Genomic DNA, 12,478 nt, shown 5'->3' on the forward strand with positions numbered 1-12,478 from the left:
ATTATGAGTAGAAAAATAACATATTCAAGGTTAGAAGAATATTTTAATGTACCAAAGTATCAACCCGACCAACCCGTACGGTTTGCGTTGGATTGAGTTGCACCTTGGTTTGGGTTAAGATTTTTCAAACCGTAAACATTGGGTTGAGTTGTTTAAATGTCTTCAACCCGATCAACCTAACCCATGAGCACCCCTAGTTGGACCTAGTGATGGCCAAACCGGCCCGGCCCGACCAGGGACCGCTGGAGGACCGGGACCGGTTATAGGACCGAAAACTGGGACTGATTATGGATTTGGGATGTTTCATGGGACCGTTTATGGATCGGTCCGACCCGACCCGATTTTTCAAAAAATGTAGATGTTTTTTTTTGTTTAAATGTAGCCGTTATTTTTCAAAAAACTAGCCGTTTATCACCGTTTTTTGGCCTTTTTGTATTATAGTTTTGTCTTCTAAACACTATATATATAAGTGTCTTGGTTGAGGGGTTTACATACCAAGTTCTCGATTCGCTAAAAACGCAAAAAACGTTCACAATTCTCGATTTCTCGCATATTTTATAAGACAATGTAATTTTAATTATAATAAAACGCATTTTTAAAGTGTATTTGAGTGACCCAATTACAAATTTTATAATGTATTAAAAATATATATCATTAAAAAAATTAAAAAAATATTATTTTTTAATGACCGGGACCGGTTGGGACCGGAGGGGGATCGGCGACCCATAACCGATTACAATAAAGCTTGATCGGGATCACCTTTTTCGACAGGAACCGGGACCGATTACACCAAGACTGTTTATGGCCGGATCTGTTAAGGTCCGGGACCGGTAAGGACCTACCTGGCCCGGCCCGGCCCGGCCCAATACCGGTTTTTGGCCATCGTAAGTAGAGATGGCCAAAAACCGGTCCTGGGCCGGTCCCAATCGGTCCTCACCATTCTCATAACTGGCCATAACCGGTCCCGGTCTCGGTCCCGGTCGAAAATTATAGGACCGGTATAGGTAATTTAGGACCGGTTATGGGCCGCCGGTCTCGGTCATATAATTGGGTCACTCAAATACACTTTAAAAATGCGTTTTAATATAATTAAAATTACGTTTTCTTATAAAAATACATTATAAAATTATTTAAAAATACATTTATTTATAAAATTAATTGAATTTTCGGGCCGGTCCATAGTCGGTCCCATAACCGGTCCCGGTCGGTGCCGGTCCCACGAAACTACCAAAAACCTCAACCGGTCCCGGTTTTCGGTCCCATAACCGGTCCTTACCGGTCCCGGTTTTCGGTCCCATAACCGGTCGTTACCGATCCCTGTCCCGGGCCGGGCCGGGCTGGGCTCATTTGGCCATCTCTAATTCGTAAGTTAGACCTATAGATGGATGCAGGACAACACCGGCCCGAAACTAGTCAAGAGTCGATCACATCAATCCCCCTCTACGATTTTGCGATCGTCTGTTTGATTATGTGCGCCAAAACGTCATCCTCCAGAGTCCAGACTTCAATCAGAACATCTGTAGGCTGTTTACGGTTTTAGGAATTAGAGTTTCAAAATCCTCGCTCTCGGTAAGTCAAATTTTCAGGGTTCAATCATTTTTTTATTTTTAGGGTTCATTTCTCTCTCTGTTATGTTGACTATTGAAATCCTCGCCTCCTAGCAATTAGTATTGATTACTGAAAGGTTCCTGTTATGTTGAAACTTCCAAATTAAAGCTTATTTTGCTTATTATCGACATTGGTGTGTTGGTTATTGAAATTGTTGTGTTTATCATATTTGTTTGAAAGTGTTAAGTTTATCGCTCTCTCTCATGTTGATTATTGAAGTTGTTAAGATGATTCATTGGAGCCAACTAACGATGATAAGATTAAACAAAGTCTGGATTTTTTAGAGGATGACCCTAGGAAATAATCCTGGCTCCGCGCCTCCGCCCTTGAATTCTATCCAACACCTGTAAGGAGATGATTATAGCTAGACCATGCTTGTTTATGTGAGTTTGAAAAAAATATAAAGATATTTAGGACCACCCTGAATCCAAATCCTGACTCTCGCTTGATTATTTGTTCAAAACCAGTATTTTGAGATAATGTATTTGATTGATCTTTGAATTTTTTTTTTGCAGAGCGATGGATGCTCAAGCAAAGAAGGCATTATATCGTGCTAAATTGAAAGCACAGAAGCAGGATAAACGTATTGACTCTCCTCTCGTAAGGTGTAATCTCAATTTTCATGTAAATGATTTTTAAGAATATAATGTTTATATGCTTAGACAATTAAACTGGTAGCTGATTAACAAGCAGAAAATTGGAAGTTAATAGTAATTTCAGTAGCAGGCTCATTTTGCTTCGTCTTCTTTTTATGAGTTTATTTATTCATCTTTCTTGTTGACGCATTCATTAATAGGACATGGCATAAGCAGGTCATACCATTGCCAATTTAAAAGAGTAACAAATGGTCATCATTATTAACATGCTTAATCAAAAAAGGTTTTATGGTGATTAAAATCTTGCTCTGGTTTAGATGTTGTGTTCTTTACTGCAGGGTTTAGTCTAACTGCATTGTGCACTCTTCCCCAACTAGGATGCTTGCTCTTGAGTTTGGACAGTGGTTTGATGTATTTGCAATTTTAGTTTTGTTATTATACTTGTGCATGTTATAGAGGATCATGGCAAGTCAGAGTATCACTGTAAAATTTTGAGGATTTCAAGTTTGTATGGCCATCAGAAAGGGATTATGACCTAAAGTGACATACCTATGTAGACAAAAACAACTCTAAGATTCCAGGTAAGATGCTTCCTCTTGTTCTTATGTGTTCACACTTTAGTATGCTGAACCTATCATCTACTCTTGTGGAAGTTTTGTGAATGGTCCAATGAATATTGTGAATAAAAAAGCCACTTACAGTTCATGTCATGATATCAGATGTGTCATTAGGACCTTAAAACTTGTAAAAGAGAAGCAGTAGAAGTTTATGTGGCATCAAACAAGGTAGCCTAGGAGGCTAGGACCGATATTTTAAATACAAACCGTGCAATTGTTACACACCATACAAACCAAATCTGGGCCCTTGATTTTGTTTATTTTGAAATCTAAAGGCGATTATCAAATCAGTTAAAGATGTGGTTGAGAGTAGATTTATGAGCCAATTTAATCTACACCATTGATATGAGATTGGTTTGTATGGTTTGTAACAATTACACTGTTTGTGTTTTAAACTCCCTCTCTCTCTCTATATATGCATCTTTCACATTTATCGCCACCTTGATACAAGGTTTTTAGTTGATAATCAGGTGACTACAATTGCTTATGTTCAAGTATATTGACACTGGCAACATCTTTTTGTGTATGGCTTCTAGCTCTGCTTGCATTTGATAAAATTACATGTACTTGCATTATCAGTATATTTTCTTTTTCATTTAGACAAGTTTTGATGATCTTATGCACTAATTGAATTATATAAGCTGTTACACATATCATAACAATTTTTGTCCCCTCTTACTTTTCTCTGGTTCTAGGTACAATGAATCTGACCAGCCCGTCTGTAGGGTTTGTGATATTGTTCTAAAATCTGAGTCTGCTTGGAGTGCACATCAAGTGTCTGCGAAACATCGGGAGGTAATATAATTTACTATTGATTCGGAACTTTAAAGCTTATCACAAGGGCATATAAGTATTCATGAAATGATAAATGGTGATACTTGAATTGGGAAAAAAAACTTATTTGATGTTTTCTTGCGTTAGAGTGGGATAGTTTTTCTACTATAGCAACATTTTGTGCTAAGCACAATTGACAGTCTCGTGCTAGTGCGCTACTTGCAATCATATGATGGTTCATCAATTTAGTCTTTGCTTTCCTAGTATTTTGCAGTCACCCATGCATTTGTTGGAACAATTAATAGATGATGCAGCATGCATAGCTGCATCAATTATGAATGTGAGAAAATATTTCTCCCATACTTTTTCTATATTGACCATGTAAAATTGTTAAGTCCTATCAAGAGATTCTTAATTTCTTCTGGGTTATGTATTATAATACATAAACACACATATTGTAACACCCCAAGATCACATTTTCATAAAAACATATATTTCCATATATCAAGAAATATAATTTACACATTCGGTCCCAAATATACAAAAGCTATATTACAAAATAGCTAATAACTTCTTCCACAAAATTTCTACATAACAAGTATTCAGCTACAGAAGAAGAAGATGCCATCCGAGTAATCCCATGCAAGCATAATAATAGCACTTCACAATTTCCCTTTCCCCTTTACCTCAAATTTTTCCCGACTTGTAATGCACATTTTTAAAGCACAAAATGAGGGTTAGACCTTGAGGCCTAGTGAAAAATTCCCTTTGATGCAATTACAGGGTAAATATTCACCAAATCCCATTTATGAAATCATATTTGTAATAATAACAAATATTCATCATTTTGATATAATGAATCTCATTTATCACATCCAAATACCCAATAGCTTGATAAACACATTATAAGTAAAACTTGTCGTATCATATAGTAAATTGTAAAATTTCTCGCATCACATGATGAGACAACCCCATCTCTTCGCAACACACTGGTGCGAGAACATCAACTCATTGCATCACGAAGGTGCGATAAGTCCATTTTGTCGCATTACAAAGGTGCGATAAACTCACTCCTCGCATCACACTGGAGCAATAACTACACTTCATCGCATCATACGGGCACGATAACTCTAAGTTATTGCATCACACAGATGCGATAACTCAAGGTTATTGCATCATAAGGATGCGATAAGATTGAACACTTGATCAAAACCCAGACTTTATAACTCATTGATTACGCCACCCTTATCCTTGTATACACCTCTCCTTGATATGCCACCCTTATCTTGATATACACCTCTCCTTGATATGCCACCTTTATAACCAAAATACATCTCTCCTTGGTACGTCACCCTTATTCCAACATATGATATGAACATATCAAAATCCCACAATTTTGTCAATTATGGCATCAAAACAGTTTTATAACATCTCATATAAAGAACCATATGATTATATACCTAGTTTCCAAATAAGGAAAGTTGATAAAATTAAACTCACTTATGAACACATAGATGAAGATATGAAGATGTATAACAACAATCAGTTAACAAGTTTTAATCATAGAGACTTCTTCTTGCTTTCTCTTCGGTCCTGTTTTCTCTCGGTTCAAAAACACACATGAGCTTTTCTCACCAACTTTTCTTTTCTATTTCACAATCCCCATGAGATAACCCAAAATATCCCACCATAATAAGCTTTAAGAATAAGAGGCGGTGAGTGTTTTAAAAGTTTTTAAGCACATAAACAGCTTTAACCCCTCAACTTACTAACACTTTTTCAAAAACAACCCCGAGCTTTATAACCGAAAATAACCCGGTTATTACACATATATGTGTGTATATATTCTCTTTATCATCTATTCTGATGTATGAGAAGGTTGTACTTGATATAAGATGAAGTATATCATTATAGTAGTTGATAAAGTTGAATTTATTGTTTGCCCTCCTTGTTTAAGTCATACAATTTAATGTCCCTGCACCTTCTGTACACTGCCTCATTGGTAAGAAGGATGACCACATCTTTGATGTTAATTCATGTTTAGTGTTTACAGCACACCCATATGTTTGTCTCGCTCTTTTCCCCTTCATTTTTAACAAGTGTGCTGATTTTTAACAGGCAATTAAAAATGTAAAAGCAAATGCTGCAGCAGCTAGTAGGGTTAACAATGCGAAGTCAGGGGCTTCTACAGAATTTGATAAACCTAAAGCAGAGGTTCCTGCTGAGTCGTATAAAGTTCAAAGTGGACCACCTCAAGCGAAGTCCCAATCTGTACTTCCTTCTGATTTCTTTGATAAGCCTGAGACGAAGAGGCAAAAGAATGGTAAGAGTGCATTACATTAGTTGATCAACGTCATTGTAAATGTTTTAAGGGCACTGGTAAGGAGTGCACAGACTTAGTATGTACTTAAATATATTGTTGTCCTATTTCGTCGACATATGGAGGATAGATCTCTGTGAATTTTGCATTCTATTGGTCAAGGTGAGATACCACATGAAATCCAGGATGCACACATTTCACATTAATCTGGCTACATAAAAAGTCTTTGTTTTAAATTTCTACACATTTGGGTTGTAATGCCCCATAGCCTAAAGCAGGCTGACCCAGTAACCTCCAAATGAACTAAAACCATGATGGAAGTTATTGGTAGCCCGCAACTTTGAGCTTATATTGAGATCACAAATCTAATCTTCTATCCTTGTGGGATGGGTTGTTACAAACTCCCCCACATAAACTTCTTGACATCCTCCTCAGGCCTTCCAAGCATCCTCTCTTTGTTCATGGGATTCGCCTAAGATGTTACAAACACCCATCATGCTCGATGAGGTTTGCCTCACCATCCCGATGGTACGTAGATCGATTATAATACCATTTGTAACGCCCCATAGCCCAAAGCAGCAGCTTGATCCAGTAACCTCCAAATCAACTAAAAAATGGTGGAAGTTATTGGTAACCCCAACTTTGAGCTTATACGGAGACACAAATCTAATCATCTATTCATGTGGCACTTCTAGAATAGAGTAGTCTTTGGTGAAGGATTACAATAATCACTTTTTATGTTCTTTCCAGTAACAATGTGCCAAGTTGTTAAAGAAGTAAGCGTGTAACAAAATGCTATTTTGGATGAACATGTATATCAAGATATCAGTAGGACTGCTCTTGTGAACTCCTTGTGCAAGTTCTCTACTAGTTACGTATTGCATTCTAGTCAGATGCTGTTTCTTATTATTATCATGGATATGAAGTACTGATTTTTTTCTTTATGCTCAATCTGATTGTTGTTTCTTCACTAGAAATTACTAATGCAAAGCCGATGGACAATGATAAAAAGAAAAAGGTGTTGGGTTCTGCTGAACCTCAAGTTACATATGCAATTGATGGGGAAAACAAAAGAGGTGAAGTCTATAGTGCCAAAGTTGTAGAGACAATGGGCGAGGAGATTCAGGCTTCTCAAACACGAGCTCTTCCTGAAGGTTTCTTTGATGATAAAGATGCTGATCTACGTGCACGTGGAATTACGCCTGTTAAGCTAGATATCACGTAAGTTCTCACAAATGGATTGTTATGTCTATTGGTTTTATCATCTTATGATTATCTTATTTTCTGATATTTCTTTCCAACATAACTCATTGGTTTATAAAACAAGGTTCCATCAGTGACTGCTATAGGAAGCATGCTTTCAAAATCTATTAAGAGAAGTATGACTCATTTGTTGAAAAAATGCTCAATCAAGCGTAAATGCTGGTTGGCAGAAATATGCTCTAGGATGCTAAATTGACAAAGAAAGATATTTGATTGTTTACCAACTATGATCATTACTCAAGCACTCTATTAGAAGTTCTCGTCTTGAGTATGTTTTCTGTGAACTAGTAAATGAACAATATGAAATACATTTATAACATTGACGTTCCTATCTAGGTAACAGAATACAAATTCGCTTAGATGTAAATTCATAAATTGTTACTATATTGATTTGATATAATAAATTGTTCTCATAATACAAACCAAAACAAACCTAGTACATTCCACTCAGAAGTAGGGTGGAGGCGGGTAAGATGTATGCAGATTGCAGACCTCTGTCTGAAGAAACAGAGAGGCTGTTTCCGAGAAGACTCCGACTTGCAAAAAGCGTAAGAAAAACAAATAAAAAGCACAACTATAAGCCAAAGATCTGAGAAAAAATGGTTTTTTTTGAAAACGATTATTAAAAAACGCAGAAATCCTACCTAGCAAAAAAGCAAGCAGAATACACCAAAGAAACTTCCTATCCCTATCAAAAGTTATCACATACTTATTTGAAGACTCTCGACCTTTCCCCTAGCCTACCTTATACACTTGCACTTGCACCCTCCCCCCCATCTGCGGCCCTACAAGCAATCAGCTACCCTAAAATGCCTCTAAGAACTCCTATCTGAAGTCATGCTCTCAGAAAGTCTAATGCCTCGATGTCTAGCCTCAACTGCTCATCCCACAATCTCTTTGGCTTGCCTCGCCCCTGTTTCCACCCTTTTAACCGGTGCCGTATGTGGTCTTCTATGAACATGCCCAAACCACCTCAGCCTTCCCACTCTCAATTTATTCGAAATAGGTGAAACTCCTAGCTCTGCTTGAAAAACTCATTCATTATCCTATCCAACATAGTCTAACCGTAGGTTCATCTCGGCATCCTTGTTTCTGCAATTTTATCTTTTCTCATGTGCTTTCTTCATCGCTCAATATTTCGACCCATACAACATAGCTTGTCTGACGATCGCCTTGTAGAATCTTTCTTTTAGTTTTAACGAGATCCTATCTCACATAGAACTCCTTTTGCGGCCTTTGCTATAGCCAACCTATGTTTATGCGAAATTCAACATCCTTCTCATTCTCTCACTTCTTGTGAATCATAGATCCCAAGTACTAGGAGCTGTCTTTTTGGGGTATCCTTTGCTCCCCGCAGCCGACTTTTAGCCCCTCTTCATTGCTATCTGCTGAAATTGCACCAAAAGTATTCTGTCTTTGAACCGCTAAGGCTACACGTAGTTTTGGAGAAGTCTGTGATAGCAGGCACATGATGAATCTTGTAATACAAGGGGCTGTTTAGTATTGGCATAATTGGCTTGTATAGCTTATTCGGTAAGCTATACTGCCTCCCTTCTTCCACTCCATCCCAAAGAGTAACTAGGACCAAAAAGAGTGTTTGATTATTGGTTATTTAGTAAGGCAATGGCTTATTCTCTCAGTCCACTCACCCTTCTTGTATTCATTAAGCTTTGATTTTTCCTATCCTGCCCTTCTCTCTCCCTTTCTCTCAAAATGTGAACGCTCATCCACCACTCCTTTCCTTCCCCACCATGACCTCGTCCAACCCATCCTGGATTATTCGTTTTTCTTTCCTTCCCTCCACCGTGACCTCATCCAACCACTCCTTGCCACCAACAGCCATGACCTGCCTTACCCGTTGTGACCCTCACCTTCTTCCTTCCTCTGCTCGGCTTCACATCTCTCCCTGTGCACCACCAACAACAGCCCCCTTCTCGGTTGGTCAGTCCCTGCCTCCTGCCTCGCCCCTGCTCCCCTCTCCCCTCCTCTAACGGAGCAAGCGGTGTGTTAACCAGAGAGCAGTCTTGGAGAAGCGACGATGAATCAGGGAAGGAGTAGCGACTGCTTTCTGCTAAGCAGCAGGTAGGGTTGGTAATCAAACGAGGGAAGATGATATCATAACACTAAGGAGATCATCTTTGTTGAGCATTAGAGCTTCTTCGTGGAACTTTTTTGTGGCTCGATACAAAGTTTTTGTTTATCAAATTATGCAATTTTAGTGTGTAAATTTGGCGGGGTTGATGAAATTATGGATTTACAAGAGATGGGGATTTTGTTCTTGATGTTCCATGTGTTATTTTTTTGATGTTCCAGTGTTATTGTAGAAATGAGGATTTTGGTGAAGTTGATTTGGTATCGAGGAAAATCGTTAATATGGGTTTCATCATTGATATTTGTATATATGGCAGAAAGTTTGTTGAAGATTTAGGGGTAGAACTTCGCGTGAGATCTATGTTTATATATTTATACTCGTTACTTTGATCAGATCTTGAAGCTGTAAAGGAAAACAAAACAAACAATAAGGGTAAATTGGTAACTTTGTCATTCAGATAGTTTATTCTACACAACAAACAAACTGTAATTTTGCTTAATCCATACAAAAAAACTTAATCCTTACAGAGAGTTTAATTCATACAGGCCTTAACGGAAAATAACCAAACAACCCCCAAGTCAATGTTACTCCAAACTTTTAAAGGGTTTTTATGGATACACCAAATTGGTGCAAAACTACTGAAGAAAGTAATGACAATGGAGAAGATTATAAATGTACAATTTAGATAGCCGGAGTAAAAAATTTATGTTTTTAACACACATATATACGTGTTTGTGTATTAATGTATATATACAACAGGTATTTGAATCGTTATATTTCTTTTATACCTTGAACTGTTGGAAGCTTACCCACACCCAAGCTCTCAAGGTCCGGTTCAGCTTCTGTAACAAATTACCTTTTAAATTTGAACAACTGGGTAGTCTAGACTATAGACATTGCTAGTTGTCCAAACACGTTATTACCTCACTTGTATGTTCAATTGTTGCAGTGTTCAAGTCCTTATTTCTAAACAATCTGTTCATGTATTTCCCAAGAATCTCTTCATAATTGGTTTATGATCTTTAGTTACATGTAATCAATTTTGATTATTATGACCAAGGACTCACATGCCGCTAGGCCAAAGGCTCTTTGGTAAGAGTTTACATTTGCTTGTTGGTTAAATACAAAAGGGAATTATATTGATATGCTTTTCTTCAATTTCATGAACTAACTAAATCTTAATTTATGAAAAACCTGACCAGAGATGAGTACAAGGAGTTTGAGAAGTCGATACAAGGGGACTTGAAGGAGGTAGAGAACCGGATGGAAGAAGAGGAGGTTTGAATTAGTGTCTTCATGATTAATTTCAAATATTTGGTTATTTCACCTTGCACTTCTGCTTCTACTAAACAACACGGGTTGTTAAGGAAAATAATCTTCTGACAACTATTTTTTTAAATGCATAATAACCTTTTGACAGATATTTAGGAAATTCTTGTGTTAGGAAGAGGCATTCTCTAGCAAAAGGCTGTTCTTCTAAATAACTCTAGGAAACAAAGGGTGGAAGGGATCGATTTACATTCATACATTTTCTATTATGGTCCTGCCCCCTTTTGTATGTAAGGGGAGACCTATTGCTAATGTGTCAATTACATTGATGTTCTTCTAACATTTAGTATTGTAATGATCATCATGTAGTATGATGCAGCTGAGATGATTGAAGAGGCGGAAACTGTAGAGCAAACGTAAGTAGTTTTCTGTATTTTACCAAAGGGCCATTGGCCTAATGATACTAGGTAACCCCACCTTCCTGGAGGTCAGGGGTTCAAGTCTCACCAAGAGGTGAGAATTGTGCGTGAGCTTAATTTGTTGTGTATAAATATTATATACTTAAAAAAATAGCATCATTCAAGAGTGCCTGAAATTAACCGTTGACATGTAACTTATTGCAGGGCTTGCAGGGAGAGAGTGGAAATATTCAAGAGGAAAAGATTGGAGCTGAAGGCTGCTAGGTCTGGCGACCGCAATGGAGTTCCTCAAGTGGTGGAGAAAGAAAGTAACCGGGATGAGTCCTCAAGTGATGAGGATAGTGATGATGCTGTTGACTGGAGAGCCAAACATTTGTAATTTCACTCACTGGTACAATTCTCCGTAAACCCTCCTTAAACCAGAATATCCCACTCGAAAGAATGGTCTGAGGGGTGGGATGTGTATGTAGACTAGAGGCGTCAAACGATGAGACCATTTGACTATAAGAGTGAAAATTATAGAAAAGTTTCTCAAAATCACAATAGATTAGTTGGTTGGTTGCACACAAATATCACAAAGATTAGTTGCTTGCATTTGCAAGGTTCATGGGTTCAATCCCTCCCACGGCCCATTTTCCTCGATTTTTGGTAGAAGATATTATTTCTTGAAACTGCGGTTTGTTGGTTTTTTAAAACAACAAAAGCTATAGAAATCAAAAATTGGAGTCTGAAAGAAAAGGAAATTTGCTAAAAATTGGATTCGAACTCGCACCATTTTGAACAAGAAACTAATGTGACAACTTATACCAAGTTGGCCATCACAAATTTATGTTATAAGTTTAGTTTTAAGAAAAATAGGGACACGCAACGAAACATTTGTTCTGGCTCCCTGAAGAAACGTAATTTTTTACTATGATGGAACCATTATGCCCACACACAGGTCCACCTCTGACGTATGTGTTCTTCATCCAAAGTGTAGAGAGAGACATCGTTTCGGTGAAGACCCCAACTTGTGCAAAAGCATTCAATAATTTTCTTGAATGCTTTAATTCATTGCATAGATGCTCAACTGGACCTTTTTTCAGTCGTTTTGCAGATCCAATTAGTATATTCTAGTGGTCGATCATGAAGATGATTGCTATAGCACAATACATTTCCAAGAGGGTCTTCTGCTTTCAAGCAACTTTATAGTCGATTATGATCATCATATGTTTTGAAGCATCCTTGTTGAACAGGTACATCAGTCCTTGTATATGATTTGTACCTTGCACATTCGTACTTGTTATGTGATGCTCATTTTTCTGGTACCGTGGATCCATTTCCCTTTCGAGAAAATCACCATAACAGCCTCGTTTTTGGCAAGCCAAATTTAAGAAATAGTTGAGAATTCTGCAAATTGAGTTGCGGTATCACCTTTTCTAGTTTTTTCGGTTGTTATTTTGTCAGAAAATGGTCCATATCTCAGCCGAAAAAGCTATTTGGTGATTTTCTTTAACCCAAGAAAGGCTAGTTTGGTGATT

The 12,478-nt window shown here is 37.6% G+C and overlaps 1 protein-coding gene across 2 annotated transcripts; it reads left to right on the forward strand.

The window, feature by feature from the left end:
- Positions 1-1,412: 1,412 nt before the first annotated feature.
- On the forward strand, positions 1,413-12,264 carry LOC112512022 (zinc finger protein 830). 2 transcript variants are annotated; one of them, XM_025117805.1, is made up of 9 exons: positions 1,413-1,569; positions 2,124-2,213; positions 3,517-3,616; positions 5,714-5,918; positions 6,890-7,136; positions 10,473-10,548; positions 10,909-10,955; positions 11,163-11,349; positions 12,044-12,264. In XM_025117805.1, the coding sequence occupies exons 2-8, from the start codon at positions 2,128-2,130 to the stop codon at positions 11,335-11,337; spliced, it is 936 nt and encodes a 311-aa protein (XP_024973573.1). In that variant the 5' UTR covers positions 1,413-1,569; positions 2,124-2,127; the 3' UTR covers positions 11,338-11,349; positions 12,044-12,264. The 2 variants fall into 2 exon arrangements, with proteins under 2 accessions (XP_024973573.1, XP_024973574.1); XM_025117806.1 differs by having other exon boundaries at positions 12,055-12,264.
- Positions 12,265-12,478: the final 214 nt, after the last annotated feature.

This window comes from Cynara cardunculus (genome assembly GCF_001531365.2).
Source record: "Cynara cardunculus var. scolymus isolate 2C chromosome LG 5, CcrdV1, whole genome shotgun sequence".
NCBI classification, from domain to species: Eukaryota; Viridiplantae; Streptophyta; class Magnoliopsida; order Asterales; family Asteraceae; genus Cynara; species Cynara cardunculus.

Bases quoted from the DNA above. Each gene is read 5' to 3' on its own strand.
- LOC112512022 (XM_025117805.1), top strand. From the start codon at position 2,128: ATGGATGCTCAAGCAAAGAAGGCATTATATCGTGCTAAATTGAAAGCA. The intron at 5,919-6,889 runs GTAAGAGTGCAT...TTTCTTCACTAG, and splicing joins GACGAAGAGGCAAAAGAATG to AAATTACTAATGCAAAGCCG. The intron at 10,549-10,908 runs GTTTGAATTAGT...ATCATCATGTAG, and splicing joins ACCGGATGGAAGAAGAGGAG to TATGATGCAGCTGAGATGAT.